General features: G+C 43.8%; 5 protein-coding genes across 5 annotated transcripts; 3 read left to right on the top strand and 2 right to left on the bottom strand.

Annotated features, from left to right (window-relative positions):
- Positions 1-8,465: 8,465 nt before the first annotated feature.
- On the top strand, positions 8,466-9,245 carry CCR75_005624 (uncharacterized protein; the record flags this gene model as incomplete). The annotated part of the gene is made up of 1 exon (XM_067963703.1): positions 8,466-9,245. The coding sequence occupies one exon, from the start codon at positions 8,466-8,468 to the stop codon at positions 9,243-9,245; it is 780 nt and encodes a 259-aa protein (XP_067816088.1).
- Positions 9,246-9,406: 161 nt separating this feature from the next.
- CCR75_005625 (uncharacterized protein) lies at positions 9,407-10,749 on the bottom strand. Its single transcript, XM_067963704.1, has 5 exons — positions 10,251-10,749; positions 10,066-10,191; positions 9,936-9,992; positions 9,721-9,867; positions 9,407-9,656 (listed from the first exon to the last, which is right to left on the bottom strand). The coding sequence occupies exons 1-5, from the start codon at positions 10,509-10,511 to the stop codon at positions 9,444-9,446; spliced, it is 804 nt and encodes a 267-aa protein (XP_067816089.1). The 5' UTR covers positions 10,512-10,749; the 3' UTR covers positions 9,407-9,443.
- A 64-nt stretch (positions 10,750-10,813) lies between these two features.
- Positions 10,814-13,564, top strand: CCR75_005626 (uncharacterized protein). The gene is made up of 8 exons (XM_067963705.1): positions 10,814-10,895; positions 10,976-11,471; positions 11,543-11,694; positions 11,766-11,996; positions 12,072-12,129; positions 12,200-12,287; positions 12,350-12,915; positions 12,977-13,564. Exons 1-7 carry the CDS (start codon positions 10,828-10,830, stop codon positions 12,454-12,456), a joined length of 1,200 nt encoding a protein of 399 aa, XP_067816090.1. The 5' UTR covers positions 10,814-10,827; the 3' UTR covers positions 12,457-12,915; positions 12,977-13,564.
- Positions 12,537-13,606, bottom strand: CCR75_005627 (uncharacterized protein; the record flags this gene model as incomplete). The annotated part of the gene is given in 3 exon segments (XM_067963706.1): positions 12,537-12,917; positions 12,933-13,061; positions 13,115-13,606. The coding sequence occupies 3 exon segments, from the start codon at positions 13,604-13,606 to the stop codon at positions 12,537-12,539; spliced, it is 1,002 nt and encodes a 333-aa protein (XP_067816091.1).
- An 87-nt stretch (positions 13,607-13,693) lies between these two features.
- On the top strand, positions 13,694-16,074 carry CCR75_005628 (uncharacterized protein; the record flags this gene model as incomplete). Its single annotated transcript, XM_067963707.1, has 9 exons — positions 13,694-13,733; positions 13,821-13,981; positions 14,041-14,412; positions 14,477-14,581; positions 14,638-14,763; positions 14,827-14,927; positions 14,999-15,383; positions 15,450-15,521; positions 15,580-16,074. 9 exons carry the CDS (start codon positions 13,694-13,696, stop codon positions 15,613-15,615), a joined length of 1,398 nt encoding a protein of 465 aa, XP_067816092.1. The 3' UTR covers positions 15,616-16,074.
- Between the last annotated feature and the right edge of the window lie 2,377 nt (positions 16,075-18,451).

Here is an 18,451-nt window from a genome sequence, read left to right as displayed (position 1 = left end):
ATTGACCAGAGTACTTAGTGTGTTGGGTGAGGTCGCTAACGCCCCCACCACAACTACCTCACTACACGCAAGAGAAGCAGGTTAAACCGCTTTCTCGCTGTGCTAGGGTGTGTGTCTAAGTAGAGCGTGGCCGCATTACGACGTGCCCGCCCACATAACATCGCATAGCGAAAACACGGTTTCTGATGAGCTCAGGGGCAATCACACCCATTACACTACTCTAATGTAGAAATTAGGGTGTGTGGCAATAGCGATTCCTTAATGTAATTTTAGTGGGGAACCATAGTCCAAAAGAGGATCTAACGACGATTGTAAAGGAATAACTGTTGATTTTTGGATGATACAGTGAAAATAGTTTATATGAAGTTTTTAATCAATACGGACGGGAAGGATGTGGCTACACCAAGAGGGTTGTGTGTTTATACCGGTTCCAAAATTTTATTGATATATATAATTTCTCTCTTATAGGAAATAGTATGTATCATTTCATTCATGTGATGGGACACGCAATTATAGTGACTGCTGAAATTAAAAGTAGAAACCACGGTTTCGACTGCTTTAACTCGACATTGTAAGGCTACTGAAGTGAATGATGAGGTGGACGTCATTGCCTTTTCGGAAAGTTTCTACCGAACATTTACACACGAGTAACTACTTGGTCACACCATATTTTAAACAATTGTCCAATCGAGTCCTTTCTCGTTACGCCGTACAAACAGACGGACTTATCTTACTCTGCCGAAAGAGTTAATATATTGACTGTCGTCAATATCACATATGACCGCAGTCACGATCGAATGTTTAGATTCGATTGGAATTATTGACGAATAATGCCATTATTAATTAAACGCGAAAAATGCCGTTTATGATTGATGCTGAATTTAAATTTTGTTCTTCGTAAAATCTAAGCCAACGGTCCACGCGTTGTCACCGTTTTGTATATTCAGAAAGTATTTAATTTGTGATCACGTGAAACTTTTCGTATTCTCAATAACTTAGGTTTTTTGGGGCCAGTTTGCATTTACAGATCACAGATATCATCATCAACGCCTAGTGTTGCAAAAAATTTGTACAGCCATTCGTATGAAGCTAAGAAATCGAGCCTTCCAGCATAGCTTCGATCTTACTCCAATTTACTCGAACATGCCAGAAATTGGTCCTCTTCTCCACAAGTGACGAATATGTCAATATTAGCAAACTGCTGATTGGCTTGCATAAAATTTAAATTTACTTCGCATTTAGTTGAACATATTGGCTGAAAATGTCTGTCGCTATTAACAATTCGTACGTGTTAATGTCTTCGTGCTTTTATAAGGTCAATCAGGCCATCCTCGGCTAGACTATTCACACTATTGAATCGAGATAGTTTCATAAACCAATGCATACAATGTCATAGCACCACTTAATAGCCCATAAAGCATCCAACGTCAGCTGTAATGGAAAAACTAGAAATGTTAGCCTTAAAGGAGGTGTGGCACACTCTTAGAGATACTTTTTTCTCTTTACTTATGTAAGTGATACCATTTTAGTTATTGTAAGATACACGTGTCAACCAGCATATATAGATGTGGTGCACGGTCTGCATTAGTTTTATTAGGGTAAGCTAGTCAACATTTAAAACATAGATAAGGTCCAATTTTCCTTTTGATATTAAAGCGTTTCGTGCCTTTTAAAGGCTTACGATGCTATTACTAAGATTGAGAGTCCTATCTAATGCATAATAGTTGCCACATGGCTCAACGAAACACTGAATTCCTTAGGCCAGAACTCGATTAGCTCAACAAGCATGTACGATTCTTGGAGATTGTTACATTGACTGGATCTATGGAATTTAGCGACTATCTGAGTCTATGAGTCTACCTCTGACGTAGGAGCGAGGTAGCTCCGCTAAAGCTGGTAGCACTTGAAGTCAAACTTCGCCTGAGTCTTTACAGACCGATTCTCTGCGAGGATAAAACCTCTTTTAAACTTTTAAAATTTAAACGCCACGCCTTTTATAAACTTTAAGTTTCGGTTGCGGAAGAACAAATGCATTTTATCCTGCCTCATAGATCAGAGCTACTCAATGCACGGCTAGATGCCTTTATCCACTTCGTGTCCACCCTGATTGGACAGGAATATAACTATAGCGGCACCCACAGAATTGGTCTGTCCTAATAGCTGACTAGGAGCGTAGGGTGTCTTGAGTGTTAAGCATATGAGGTCAAAGATGGAGAAAATCTCCCTCCTAATTTTTAAAAGGTGGATATGGTCATAAATTTGACTTCTTTATTAGGGAAGCAGCAAGTTGGCTTGTCCATTTCCAAACTCGGTGGCAGAGCCAGTTAATGGGCTCTTAACCTGCAACACGTCTGTAGACGTCGCTTGTTCCACGTAGGACACGCTGAGACTGCAAATGTTTCGCATGTATCCCTTGCCTAATCATGCTTATCGCGTGCATCTACGCTTATTATCTTCCCGTAAGGTTAAAACCAATGGCGGACTATGTCCAAGAATTTCGAACTCTTAATGATGCTACCCATTACGAGAGACAATATTATAAATTTATTTTGAATGGTCTCTGTACGAACGTGGCAAAAACGAAAGTTTTCCAAGTCCACTTCGCTACATTTGAAGCGGCTGTAGATATTGCGCTGAACGATGAATTAGCTATAAGGCAGATTGCTACGTTACGCATAGGTATCATACTAGCTGTTCGAGTACATCTGGTTCATCTTAGAGACTAAGACCAATCAAATGTAGCCTCGTTAAGGAAAGAGAAGCAGAACTTAAAACCGTGGACTGCAGAAAGTATATAGATATCTTATGTAAGAAGCACGAGGCTTTTGGGTCCGGCGCGTGCGTTGCGCAACGCGACCATTTTATTGACTCGAAAGCGTATTGCAAATAATTTGACGTAGTCACAATGAAATGAGTTAGCGCTATATAGAACACCATGAAGCGGAAGGTAATTCTATCACTGTTCGGTTAGCGACTTGAACTTGTGTCACGGTGCCCAAATTTTGTAATACTTTAGTGTAAAGTTGTTGGATTTTGACAGCATTGAATACTGTCATGTCGTTTTTTTCAGATTCGAATTATGATTTCGTTCTTGGTATGGCTTGCCTTAAACGACATTAAGCATGAAGTAATTAATTTCGCTAGGAACATTGCATGGTTCGCCTAAGATCTTAGACCTTAGGCGAAACGCGCAATATTCCTAGCGAAGCTATGTCGAGTCATGAACCCACTATTTCTAGGCGGCAAAAGCCCAATTGACGCGAGCCACGGATAGAGTTCGTCAGTGTGCTGGCCGTTGGAACATCTGAGTTAAATGATACCAATGTTGAAAACTTAAGTCGCGAGTGGACTCGTTGACTGTTAGTGAATCGGCACGTATGATGTTGAATGATACTCGTTTCGATGAAGAACTACTGAACGCTTAAAACATTGTGGCCCAAGGATCGAGTAATCAAGGTTGTGACCCTATGGAGGCACGTGAAGTCGCACGTATCCACCAATCGAATTCGGCCGTGATGGACCCACACTTTTTGTCGGTTGTGAGACTATTGGCAATACGCAAAGGCGTTCCTGGTCAGATGTTTTGAATGAACGTGGTGTGATACGCAGTGTTTACTGGATGATGAGCTCGACTTATGTAGCTCTTCATCGGATGTATACGTAGATGTCGGCTCTCGTATAGAGCAAAGTTAGTTAAAAAAACTGTTAAACTTGGGAACAAGGATTTTCCGGCCTATGATCTCTGGACAACTGGAAGCCACAAAGAGCCAACAGGATGCGTTCCCACGTGAGCATCTAGCGCTCCTCGTAGAGATGGAGACGAAGGGGTGGATGGTACGTCCAGTGTGCAAGAAGCGATGTGTCGCTCGCTATGAACAAGTGTTTTCGAACCATCCTCGAGGAGTATTTAACTTGGAGATTTTTAAGGGTGAGTTCGGCTCGCTTTGCTGCCTCTACACTAAAGAGAATGATGGGGAGCAAACAACGTCATAGATTGAGGTGATGATGAGAAAGTACAAGAACCGAAATGATGTCGCTTCATGATCACAAGACGTGAAAGCTATCGAATATGTCTCAACGAATGCTGGAGATTGGGCGCAAGTGGGTTATTAGGATAAAGTATGACCCAAGCGGAGATTTATTATGTCAAGGCGTGACTCGTTGCTAAAGGATCTACCCAGCAACCTGGCATTGACTACGGATACGATGGCTCAATACGAATCGATTAACGCTGCACTGGCGACAGTGGCAGCAGAAAATCTTAACGCGGAGAATGTTGATGTTGACCCAGCTTTCTTGAACGGCAAAGTGGATACGAGATATACATTGATTAGCCAGACGGTTTCGAAGATTTCAGCTGTCAAAATAAGAAGTGTCTGCTTGGAAAGGCGCTTAATGGAACCAAACGAGCCCCGCGGCAATGCAGCAACACGCTGATTCAATACCAGGAAAGCTAACGCTTTGATCGCTCCGCCGCAGACCCGTGCTTAGAGACAGACCGACATCAATTGTTTACTGCGAGAAGCGAAGCGTTTGTGACATCACAGAGTGAGTATAGTAAACAACGTTATCCACTCGTCCACGAGGTGACTAATACGATTTATAATAATGTTAGCCCTGATGCTATCGCATCGTTATATGCTCTCTTAAATTTTGACGAAACGTTTGTTGATAAATTTGGCTAAGTTGTAAAGACTGGTGACTGTTGCAATCGATCCGAAACTGCAGTTATGCTCATCATTGCTTCTCGATGAAGCCGTCTTTGAGAATACAAAGGTGGCTCTTTAGCGCGCGTAGCGGATCATTAATCCCTGAAGATTCTTCAGATTGCTATTACAATCCACCGTCTGTTTTACCTCCTAATAAATGTACGTCATGAATTGACGTGGTTCCTCGATGTGAATAATGCGTACACGACAGTGGTGTTTACCAAAGACACAATGTGATGTCTTGACTATTTCTTCCGTGCTAAGCTCGCGGCTGAAATGGTGCGTGAGAGTAAGTCTCCACATTCAACACGAACATTTGTGTCAAGAAGGGCCGACCGAATAATGGCGCATTGTGCATACTTATTATAAGGTTAATGCTACCACTATACTATACGGGTACACATACACCAATTCCTAAATGGGATAGTTTCAGAAAAATATGTTGGGATGTATAATGTACAGTGCACTCGACTTAGCCGATATTAACATTTATCAACTGCTCATGCAAGCTAGTGATATTCTATTTGGAGCGGTATGTACCTCAAATTGCTGCTTTCCAATGCTCCGGCTACCTTAAATTGTATGGTGGCGCGTCTGTTCCACCCTCATAAATATTATGCACGGAAATTTAATGATGACATTTTCGTCCATAGTCGTGTGGTAGAGTCGGTCGAACGTCGATATTAGTCTAGACCACTAACAAGCAGGGCTCAAAGAAAGGTGGTCCAATATTTATAACTTCTTGTTATGTACAGAAAATCCTTAAAAGTCGCGTTTAAAATATTTATATTCTATTAATGAGAAGACTTATGCAGCACGCTTCCGTAACTTCGAGCTATGTCCCACTACCGTCACAATAAGAATACATTTCAGTTTTTTTACAAGCTTCACCACTGTCTTCAAATAAAGGTGGAATCGAATTTTCTATTCTATAAAAGACTTCCGCGTATACAGAGGCAGTCATGGCTGCTCTAAGTGCAGCCAAACATTTGATGGGGTGTGTCATTGTTATGAGCCAACCACTTTTGCCCAGAAAAGGCTTAGAGTCAAGCAGATAGATGCTTTCTGACTTTGACGAGAGTATACTTCTTAGCTAGTAGCTCTTTGTCATGAACGGGGTACTTCTTTCTACATCTAAGCTGCCGAGACTCAAATGCAATGACGTTCTCGACCTTCACCCACATGTTTGTAAGAGAGTACGGCCTATTGTAAAGTCAGATAAACCACAGACGACACTAAAGTCCGATCAGGATCTGGCAGTCAAAATCAGGTATCATTTGCCGCTTTGAAAATGTCATTCGCGGTGTTAGTCCAGCACTATCCTACATCCTTCTTAAGGAGATTGGATAATTGCCGAGTCATCTTGGCGTAAAATTTGGTGTACTTAAGCAAGTAAATGTATCATCTTGAGATACAAATATTTTTTTATACATCTCGTAGGAAGGGCGTCTCGATCCTTGCCGATACTGCCCTAGACGTGGATCTTAGTGCTCATTCAAGTCGGCTATCGATCTCCCGCAGGACCAAGCCACTTGTGTAATTCCTCCTGGTACTTAAGAATCGGCAATCAAAGATGGTTATACGTTAGCAGTGCAACGGAACACTACGACTTGTAGGGATATTTATTGTGATGAGTAGTCTCTCCAGACAAGCTATTGATTAGCCGTTTGGGCAAAAGCCACAACTTCTTTTCAGGGGCAAGACGAGACGGTTTAGTGTCTACGATCCCCAGGGTGGTACTCATTGAAGCAGGGGTACCACAAGAACTTTAATTCCGATGGCTTACGCCATCGTCATCATCTTTCACAGAAACACATGCAGGTGACCGTACGGGAGACGGAACGGGCGATGAGGGATCCATCTCATCGTCGGGTCCAAATAGACTATTAACTCGTTTATCAGAATGAGCCCTCTTATTCGAAGGCTCATAATCAGCCGCCTGACGGGTATCAGGCGACTGTTCCATCCTCCCCGAGTCGGCCATTTCGTCCGACTCGCACTCATAATCGACCTCTAAAGAGGGGTCGTACTCACGTGGTGAATCACCACGTGCACTCGCAACACCAAGTGTTGTGCGAGTGGAAGACACTACGGTAGACGGAACGTCTACCGCAAGAGATAACAATGCGTCACCCGCGGCTGCACGAACCGCAGCCGAAGGTTCAACACTATCCTCACCCCGCATGAATTGTTCCTTCATGCGATGGAATTTAAAATGATGGATCTGACCAATCAAAATCATTTTAAAAATTAAGTGGTCATTTAGCGACCACTCCACCTAATGACATTCAGAGTGATTGTCGTTTAAGGGAGGGGTGATGTAACGGGGTGTATCGTTACATGAAATTAACAATAAAAGATTGTTAATTAATATTATCCAAAAGGTAGATAATATTTGGAGGAAATTACTTTAAATAGTAATTTCCTGAATTCTTATCCATAAATAGGTATAGACCATTATGTCTATTTATTCCGCAGACTAATCAGCTGTAGAAGTAATCAAAGAGAGTTACGAGATAAGATAGATAAGAATTCATTTACATGTTTAGTATTAGTTTATAGTTAAGACAACATTTACAAAGATAGATTAACAAGACACTTAACTATATTAATACAGTTTTCATTTTACACTCTTAAGCTAACTTGCCTTAAGAGAAGTCTTCCTCTATACGTACAGTGTACGTCACCTAACGAGAGGCACCACTCACATCTGAAGCAGTGTGAAGTGGACTTGTACTGAAACAGTACAAGTCGCAGTGCCCCGTTACAGTGTGTGTCTATGTAGAGCGTGGCCGCAGTACGATGTGCCCGCCTACAGGTTAACTATAGTGAAAGGTGCCCCGTTACGTAACGATCTTTGATCTACTAGCAAGTTCTTTTTTATATTAATAGCTAAATATCTATGGCGCCTACTGGCGTACCGCACAATCGTGTCTTGTGACGAGTAGCATGGTTGATTTAAACTAAAATCAACCAATCAATATAATTCTTGTCTTATTGCGTCAATATTACCAAACTTGCTAATATTGAAATTATTAAGTCAAATAATTAATACAGAAAATAAATTCGTATTTCTTTATCTTTTTTTCTTGTAGGAAATAATATTTATTATTCCTCTTATAGGGACATCTGGTTACCAATTGACCTCACCGTTAAGTGTACTTAAAGGGTGTGTAACATAAGGCAGTTAGCTCGTTACAGAACGATTTCAATTGTTCGGTTGATTTTTATATTGAATTAATAGAAGGCCTTCTGTATTATTCCGACCCAATAATACCGTCATAAGACAACAGAAGTGCGTCGAACACAACAGTTGTCTTTGAATGCATATTATTTGAACATAGATATTGTTTTCGTGGCCCCCATACAATGACGCTAATGAAGCTGACGCCATGCGTTTGTTACGCTTTTTTGTCCTCCGTAGAATAAATGACCCGCCGTCTATTTTTTGTGATAAATTGTAGCGCACACGAGACTAATCATTTAGCATCTTAAATGGATGAATCTGCTTTGAGGTGTCCGCCAAAATATTTACAGAAGAAGATCGACAAACCTTGTCGAGCGATGACATCTTCCTTTATAGAAGGAAAAATGACGGCTTCGTAAGGCAGAGAAGCATCACAACAAAAAGTCGAAATGGGTGGGCGTGACAGTGTCAGTTGTGGTACATATTACTTTATGTATGGGCTACCCATGCACAAATGACAACCAAATTCATAGTAAAGCACCAACTCTATTCTTTTGGAGTAAAACCAAATGACGGACTTCTCTTCCCCGCCAGACCCTGTTAAGCTCGCAAAGCAGCTTGTGGCGGACACGGCTGCAGCCACGGCTGCGTCTCTTGGCGTAGCACCGTTTATAACTATCGTAGACCGCGCCATCATCGAAAATGCCAGCGGGGCTCGTGCACTCAGTCGCGGCCTTAAGGAGCTTAGCGTTGAGTTTCTTAAACATCCATTGCGCTTCGTTGGCAAACGTGAATTCCACCTCATATTTGGTCTTTACACGGCGACGTACGTTACTGCCAACGTCGTTGACTCTGTGTGTGAATACGCCGAAACAGACAACCAGATGCCGAAGTTTTTTGGCGTCACGGCCGTCAATATGTCGCTTTGTATCGCCAAAGATCGCGCATTCGCACGTATGTTTGGCGTCATCGCGCCTGGAGCGTTTCCGCTTGCATCCATCGGTCTCTTTGCTATCCGGGACTCCTTGACATGTGGCGCATCGTTTAATGCCCCAAAAGTCTTGGCGAAGACGATTGAGGAGAAAGGCCTCATGGAAAGGTCAGGCGCGAACACTTTTGCGCAGCTTCTCTGTCCGGCAGCGGTTCAATTTGTTTCTACACCGCTGCACTTGCTAGGTCTCGACCTGTACAACAACAAGGGCCACGCCATAGGACGACGCGTGAATTTTATCCAGCGTGAGTATGTCAAGTCCGTATTAGCTCGTGTCGGTCGAATTGGCCCTGCCTTCGGTATCGGCGGCGTCGGCAACAATTACTTTCGCAACACGCTCCGCGCAACTTTGGATTAGAATTGTCACTGTGCATGGGTTTGTGAAGCAGCGAACCTATCGGACTGTAGTTTAATAAGCTATAGAAGCGCACCGAGAGCATACGCCACAAGAATTGAAGTAAGATAAGTTCTCATTTCTCATATCACAAGCACACATTTTTTGCGTACATACATAAAAAATACTCGGCCGAAAAAACGTCTATTGAGATTATTATTTCTAGTCTTCGGCAGCGTCAGCTACATTCTCATTAACTTCATTGTCTTCGTTGGCATCCTTTAGCGCCAAAGCTTCCACCTCATTGATCTCCCGCTCCAGCTCAGCATAACTTTTTAGAACTTTGCGAAAACCTCGGTCTGCTTTGTTTGGGCTAATACTGGCCGCCGAAGCCCGTGCTTTTTGCAACTCCTTTAAAAGAGGAGTGACGGGTCCCTAATCAATTAAATTATCAGCATTTTGAAAGCCAATATTGACCCATTGAATATCTTTAACACACCTCGTTTTCAATCAAGACCTCAATTTGCTTGTCGTATGCTTGTAGCAGCAGCTCTAATAATTCATTCGAAGACATGGCAAGAAAATGCAGTAGCGAAGGCTTTCCAACTGAAGACCTGGTGTCTATGATAGAGCCTAAATCTTTACCCTACAAAAGCAAAATTCCGCACACTTAACTATAAGGCTCTTCGATTGCAATAAAAAAGTAATAATTACCTGAACGCGGATATAAGCACCAGGATACCCGTCAAGCTCTTGCACACCGTGCAACTTCTATCGATCAATATTAAGCACCGTAACGTTAAAAGATTCTTTCGATTCATTAGGCTCTTTGTTTGCGATTTACCGTCGCTAGTTTTTTCACTGGTGGCCACTCGATAGCGTACCACCAACGACAAAGCAACTCTTGAGCCAATCGTCCTTTTAGAGTCTCATACAACTCTTCTGTACATTCCTGCTGTCGGATCTTAATCTGCTCCATACCATGATCGATAGTGACAAATGCAGCAAAAGGAAGAATCTTTATCTTACCTTTACTATCCTCTTTTTGGTGACGGCAAGCGTACTTTTCGCCCTGAGTTTTAAGCTGGGCTTAGTATTTGGTTCCTTTTTCACTTCAGATTTTTTTTCGAGCTTAAGCTTCTTGCGTTTAGCCAGACTACTGATGGGAATATCGTCGCTATCGCTGTTGGGTGCCACCTGCCGCTTGACACTGCACCCACCATTCTCCACATGTTGTTGCACTTCTTCTTTCACTTCAACTTTAACTTTTGTGCTTGCCTTTCTTTTCATTGCCGGAACTTTGCCACGCAAAGCCGAAAGCGGTACATCGTCATCGCTGTCACTATCACTGCGAAATAATCAAAATGTGAGATCTTCTGACTTTTTCGCGAAATGAGCTCAGCAGCTTCAAATTAATAAGATACAGATCCTCAAATGGATTGGCTAGTGTCCAACTGGCGATGCGCTGGATTGCTACCTGTCGATTATACGTGGACGTGACGAGAGCGAGCTCATACTTGGCGTCTCTTGCAAGGTCAGATGTCACTTAAGTGAACATTCTAGTGACGGGTATTGACCTCAATAATAAGTTGTTGGACGATAAAGTATGGACGACGATGACCCAGTAGTGCGAGAAATCCCCGTGCACCTAGCTGACGAGCTGCGCAACAATCTGTCCGTTAGGCGCTAAGTAACATTTTTTGCAACGTATTGTTGTACTAATTGAAAGACTTGCAAACATGAATTATGTACAGCTATTTGGTGCAGTTTCCACTACGACCAACGTATCGCCCCATGCCGGAGCCTCCCCGGCGGGCGCGCGTGAAGCCTAAAAATCAGCTGATGCAGCTTGATTTTCCAGTAGACCAGCGTAGCGAGCACTTTGATCAGGACGCGGAGGATTATATAAAGCAAAAGACGTTGCGGCTGCAGTCCTCCTGTGTGCCGGCGCTCTCGAACTATGCCGTCGGTGTCTTCCGTCAAGGTCAACTGCACTTAACGCCGCTTTCATCAATCCTGCAAATGCGCCCTAGTCTCTCATACATCGATGACGCTATTAACGAGGAGGAGATAGACATTGACATGGAGGAAAAAGTGGAGCCGCCACCCGCCGAAATGAAGGAGGTTCAGTTTCAATTTAAAAAGAAACAGTCGGAACGCGCGCTTTCGGCCATACAAAATTCGTACGCCTTTAAAAAGCAGCAAATTGACGCTGAGAATTGGATTGAACTTCAGGTGCACGAATTGAGCGTACGTATTTTCTTTCTGGAGATTCATGAAGGGTGACTAGATGACAAGAAAATTCATCCTTTAATTTTTAGACCGCTGGTGCTGACGACGAGTTCGAAAACCTTTTCAGCGAAAAAGAAGAAGAAATTGTATCGGATATGACACCTGCCCAATATATTAGGGCGTTGCAGTACCGCGCATTGGCTACGGCTGATAAGTCAGCAGCTCTAGCCAACCCGGCACAGTAAGAGCGACTTTGAGGTATTTATACTGCGGTTTCGCTTATGAAATTTACGTATCTGCTGCAATTTATAGGGTTGATGCGGAAGATAATACAGAGATGGACGATACGATGGAACCGATTAAAGGACATTTGCTTGATGGAGTTAACGCTAAGTATTCGGACGTGCTGAGAATTCTTGCGACTGACCAGATTATGCACTTTAATACGCTGGCACTTCTTCTTCCGACGCATAAGGAAGAAGATCTAATTGACGCACTTGAACACGTCGCTATTCACGTGCTGGGACGTCTGCTTCCTGCCAGGTGCGTTGCTAATACCAAATTACCCTGAACTTTGCATCTATAATTGATATGTCATCTTTTGTTGTTATACCGAAGCGCCTTGATTTTCCGTGGTGAGACGACAATACGCGCTCGCAATGAAATTATAAAGGCAGTATGTGCCTGATTATATATGCCCAAAGATAATTATAGATAATGACATTTTTCATTTATGTGGCATTTAGTTGGCTAAGTCGCCTACAGGTGTGTCAAGGACGGAGCTGGTGAAACAAACTTTATTGGAAGCCAGCATCGCAAAAAATATATTGAGTGGTAAGGTTTTAAACGACTGATTTTGATCATGTATGCTTAGTCTATTTTTTTAAAAATTTCAGAATTTGCTATCCTCGATCCAGCAACGCGCAAGTGGAGTTTTCGCCTCGGCCCTGACAACCTGTTTGCTAAGCGGTTCCCAACTCTCGCAAATTCAATTAAACTTTAGAGCATATACTAAAAGAAACAAACAATTTGCGTGCGGACTACAAAATGTTTGTCGGTTCAATTTTTAATTTAACTATGCATTTAATAAGTGTCGACATTTTCCGTTTTCCTGTCCTTTTCCGCTTTACTTCGCATAAAATTCAACGCTTTTGCCCTCCACTCGGCATATTCTTCGAGAGTCGCAACCGTCGTATCTTCCAGGAACGACTTTGAGTTATCTGCAAAAGCCACATTGTCGCGAGTGATTTGCAATCGTTGCAAAAGTCGCTTTTGCGCGGCCGTCTTAGGTGGTGAGGTCATTTCACTGTTAAGACTCAAATTCTGTCGCTTTGTCCGCTCCTCTGCTTCAATTTGATCAAGCTTATATTGCTCCACAAGTCGTATTGTTGCTCTTTCCTTTCCTAGACTGCGTTGCTTCTTTCGATCGATTAGAGCGCCATTTAACGATATTTGGCATTGGGTCTATCACAAGCAAACTTTATCATAAATTGCATGGAAGTATACCAGACAAACATCTGTAGGAACCTCAATAGAAGATACAATGGCATTGAATGCCTTTGCATTTCCACATACTGCATCCAGTAGCTTGTCTTGATTCACATTTATCTAGCACAATGTCGTCAACAACTGCATTCCCTTTTCCGCCTAGCTCCTCTCACCTTTGCCTTTTTACTTACTGCAAACAAACATGCTGCTGCAAAAACCGGATCCTTGTCATCTATTATGCCAGCTACTGGGCCAAGTGAGTGTCGACTTCTTTTCCTTTGGTTCGCTGTCGCCAACTGCTTCACGTAAACACGGTACTCTTCCAACACGTGACGGACAATTTCCGTCAGCGCTTCGCACCCAAACTTAATACAAAGCGCAGATGGCGACGTTTTTATCACAGTACGAATGTCCACTGCATTGAGAACCTTTCGCACTATTGGCTCCACCAATTTTATATTCGCACCAGCACATTTGGCTAATCGTTTCTTGTCCACGGGCTCATCCAGCGCGCGAGCTGCTACTATAATGCATGCCACAGGTCCAGCAAAAAAATCAAGCACTGCGGAATTCTTTGCGGTGGTAATTCGCCAATTCTCCTCTGCGCGGGTGACCACACGTGCCGGCAATCCGCCATACTTGGCTGCAATTGTCTTGATATCCATCTAACCTTATAAGGAGAACATGAGCAATATGCAACAAGACAGGCTATTCGTGTAAACATTACGTATCAGCCGAAGGTGGTCGACACGATGGAAGACGCTTCGCCGGCGGTCGAGGCGAGGCCTGAAGGTATCGATACTAACGTGATAAATAAAAAAGTGTCCGATTTCAACAAAGCGATCACTTACTATCTTTAACTTCTTACTTCATTTGTAGACACCGAAGCTGGCGAATCTGAGCCCTCGACGCATTCCCCGCCACCTCCCAATGCCGATGCGGACGTCATGTCGCAGCTTCGTGCATGGAAAGAACGTGGAGCACGCATTGAACATCTTCTGGCGAAGAAGAATGCTAAGATTCAAGAGATGGAAGAGACAGTGAGTCAGCGAGACTACTTTCAGTTAATGCAAGTGAAAACTGACGAAGTATGACGTAGGAGAACAAGTTAAAACGGTTGTTGGCAATGGCCAAGCGCAGTATTGACAATAGTAAGCAAGAGCTTGTGGAAAAGGACAACACTGTACAAAAGTTGCGTCTTGAGTTGTCCACAAACCAGCAGGATCGACACTCGTGGGTCGTCAATGCATTCACGCGCGACCCAAGGCGGGTGCTATACAAAGTCGCTCATTTAGACTTGCTCTGGTGTATGATCGAGTACGCCCACGAAAATGAAGGTAATGAGTCGAAGGAATACGCATGGCATTGCTTTCATTCTGAAGCAGAGATTCAAGCGTACGCAAATCGTGCGTCAGGGGAACCGCTGACGCTACCAGATTTCTCTCTTACGCCGAATGAAGTCGATCGTGTGGTACAGGCTACTTTTACACCAATACGAGATGTCGAAACTGCAGCACTGATTGCTTTATTGATAGAAAAAAAGCTTGAAGGAAGAGATAGATCGCGTGCAGGAAGAATTTCGTCGGTACCGTGTTCGCTCGGAGATTACTCGAAAGCAAAAAGATGCGGAAATTCGGAAGGTTAGCAGCGGTATGGCAGTTTTTTTACATGAACAGCTCTCAAGTTTTAAGTGCAGATGAGTGCAAATGTGGTGGCGAGGCAGACGGAGATGATTTCTGAAACGGACCTTATGGGGGAGCTTCAATCGTCAAAGGCACAGATCCGCCGGCTGGCAAACGCTCAAGCGGAGGCTGAGGAGCGAGTACGTATGCCGCATACTGCTACTTGCGTAAACATGTGATGATAAATGGTTACTTTGTTTTAGGAATCTGACTGGCGACGGAAATTTGAAATATTGCAAAAAGATTATGAAAAGCTTAGTGGTACCATGGGTGAAACTGCACTCGCAATGGAATGGAGAGAAAGGTTTTTGCACTTAATACGTCTAAAATGTATAAAAATTGTCTCACACGTCTCGATTATTCTATCATTCACAGATATGAACAATCCGCTCGCGAAAAGCAACAGCTGGAACAAAAGATGGAGGAATTAAAGCTGATGCCTAGCGGTGCCATTGGTGGTAGTAGCGATAAAAGCAATGCAGGTTTTCAGTCTCTTCGACAAGAATTTGCAAATTACCGAAAGCAAGCTCTTAATGTCGTGGAGCAGAAAGAGAAGGAGCTGAGCGACATTCAGGCACAGTATCACGATACTGGAAAGGGCATTGGCGGCCACAAAAGTAGTTTTAGGGAAGGTATTGCTCGTCGCATGAGCGGCGAGTCTAATAGTAGTCTTTCAGGATTTGAGATGCCAAACGCAACCAAGACAAACGAGTACTTGAAGAATATAGTGTACAAGTACATGGCCTCAGACCAAGACGAGGTACGCCATGAAATGCAAAGCCTGCATTTGCAAGTTAAATGTATTCGTGGTGCTATTGTCTTTTAGGCAAAGGAGCACATGGAAAAGGCCATTGCGACTGTATTGAACTTTACACCAGCGGAAGTGGCTTCGATTCAGGTATCCAAAACAGCAATATCTTCATAATCATGCAGCTAACAATTTAAATTATGAGTAGGAAAGACGCAAGCAACAGCAGGGCTGGTTTTGGTAAATTTGATGTGCCGATTTAAAGTTATAGACCTATAATTGAGTTGAAAGTCATATGAAATGATGCAGTGCCTTTATACCGCTGTTCACTACTCGCTCAGCTCTTATTTTTTAGATTCAAGGCAGCCGATGTAGCGTACAATTTTCTCGATTCGTCGTAAAGTGAGGAGTGCCGTCGGTTTATCTGACCTCGAGCAACTTCATGGTTTCACACTCTGGGCATTTACTGGCATCCTTAGCAAAGCGTCACCTGATGCTAAACCAAGCGATGGTCAGGTAGAAGAAATGTGACTTTCTGCAAGTTCCAGTAGTTTGGACATACATCGTGCTCAAAAGCTTGCACAACTGTCGCCACCGGAATTTCTTGCCGGCAGCTACTCGATTCGCTGTAGCCGTGAGAAAACGTAAACACACGGTGTAAACGGCCAAAATTGCCCTAATGTTACAAAGTACCTGTTAAGTACACTTGGTGTACTTAAGGAAATGGTCAATCATGTAACGAGGTGTATCGTTACATGAAATTAACACTTAAAGGTTGTTAATTAATATATTATCTAAAAGGTAGATAATATTCGGAGAACATTACTTTGTATAGTAATGTTCAGAAATCTTATCCATAAATAGGTATAGGCCATTAATCTATTTATCCCGCAGACTAATCAACTGTAGACGTAAGCATAAGTGAGACAGATAAGATAAGATAAGATTTCAATTGCATGTTTACTACTAGTTTAAAATTAAGTTAGAGTTAACAGATAGAAGGAATAAATACTTAATTAAACTAATACAATTTTCACTTAACCCTCTTTAAGTTAGTTGTCATAAAGAGAAGTCTTCCTCTGCACGTACTAGTTTACGTGAAGTGACGTAAGGCACCACTCGCAACTGAAGCAGTGCAAAGTGGACTTGTACTAAAGCAGCACAAGTCGTAGTACCCCGTTACAAATTACTTAAATAAAGTAATTAGTAACCACCACTCGGGTGTGGTTCACATTTGTGACCAACCCTTGTGTATGTGATGCAAATACGTGCATTCACATTAGGAGAGATGACGCCTAGCGTAATCCGTTACGCGAGGTATCCAGAAAGATGCACTCGCAATACATAATAGTGTTATCTACAGAAATGACAGTTTTGATTGGTAAAAATAGGTATTTATATTTAATACGATTAAATATAAATCAGTCTGAAAACTACTTCCTACTTAGTAAGTGAGCACGAGGAGCCCGTGACGACACTTTACTAGAGTACTTAATGCGTTGGGTGAGGTCGCTAAAGCGATAACCACAACTACCTCACTACACGCAAGAGAAGCTTATTAAACCGCTTCCTCGCTGAGCTAGGGTGTGTGTCTAAGTAGAGCGTGGCCGCATGACGACGTGCCCATCTGCATTTAAAAGCACTTGAAATCCTTCCCGCGACCCGCATCTCTGCATGTGTACGTGAGGATGATCCTCAACATCGATTAGGCTCATTTCCCCCACCTCTCCGAACATCATCGGGAGGTGGCAGGGCATATGGCGCAGGGACTTGGTGAACAAGCCCTAACCAGGCTCCTGGGTAGTCCTCCTGAGCAACATGTTCTCAGTTGGAGCAGTTTGAGGCAATCGTGCTCTGACAGCGGAGAGCCGCGTCCGAAGCACAAGGCCATGCTGCGGCGGGTCCGTCACTCAGACTCAAAATGAGCTAGGCTCGGAGCAAGGCTCTCAACAGGACTGTTGAGATGCTCTCTGCCCGGTCGCATCAGCCGAGGCAATTCGGATGGACCCGCCCACGTTCGATGGAACTGCAGCGCACACGGTTGTCCACTGGCTTTTAGCCGTGGAGCAATGCGGGTTCGCCCAGCTCATCGAGGACGACAGCCGGATGGTGTCGTACGCCATGTCGCATTTGCGTGGTAACAGAGTGGGCTTACTCGGCGCTTATGGCGGACGCTAAGGCGTTCCCTACATGGGCGATCTCCAAAGATTTGGCCGTGTGCCAGCCGCCGAACAACGAAGTGTTGCTTCAGGCGCGCTTCTTTGGAGCGCGACAGGCGAAGCGATCTCTGCAAGATTATGTGCAAGAGTTGCGCTCGCTGTCGGCGTCCATTACCGTAGGTCTGATTTTGGAGCACATTAAGGTGCCCACGTTTATGAACGGACTACGGCATGGCCTATCGCGACAGGCTCTATTCAGAAAGGTGCCGTCGACGATGGAAGAGGCAATCAAAATGGTCTTAGTTGAGGAGCAATCCTACAACAGTGCCTCGGCGACAGCTTGGTATAAGTCGTCGGCCGAGAGGTCAGAGCCATTCCCATGGAGTTGGGCAACGCAGACGCGGCCATACGATGGCTCGCTGCGATGCCAGGGTCCCTGCTGGGGCGAAGACGTCCAGCAAGAGGACTCCCTTCCCAAAGGGCGATGGCAAGAACCAGCGTGCAAGACGCATGAGTTCTGCATCGACCACTGAGGGGTCGGGAAATGCAGGAGCGCAGTAGGCGCGGGATGCCCTACTGACGCGGACTCTGAAGCTACCCCTAAGTTCAGAGTTGTGGAATAAATAGTTAGCATAGTCCCTGAGGTCTCGAAATTTCGGACCTCAACCCTACTGGTCTATGGCGAGGCTATGACCAGGTGATGACCCTCCTAGTGGATTCGGGTGCATCACAAAATTTTGTGAAACTCGCGGCTCTAAGAAAGAGACCGGCGATGTTTGAGTCGCTTTGCCAGGATGACAAGCGAGAAGAGGCGACCGTTCGTTTAGCGAACGGCGCGCTCGTTAAGTCTGAGGGAGTTCAGGTAGAACTCGCCTTCAGCTTTAGTGACTTCTCTTGTAAAGAGAAGTTCACAGTGCTAGG

The sequence above is a fragment of the Bremia lactucae genome, assembly GCF_004359215.1.
Source record: "Bremia lactucae strain SF5 chromosome Unknown BlacSF5_NotPlaced_182_SHOA01000115.1_669280bp, whole genome shotgun sequence".
In the NCBI taxonomy this organism is placed as follows: domain Eukaryota; phylum Oomycota; class Peronosporomycetes; order Peronosporales; family Peronosporaceae; genus Bremia; species Bremia lactucae.
The sequence above is the reverse complement of the archived record's forward strand: the minus strand, read 5'-3'. Positions and strand labels throughout refer to the sequence as shown.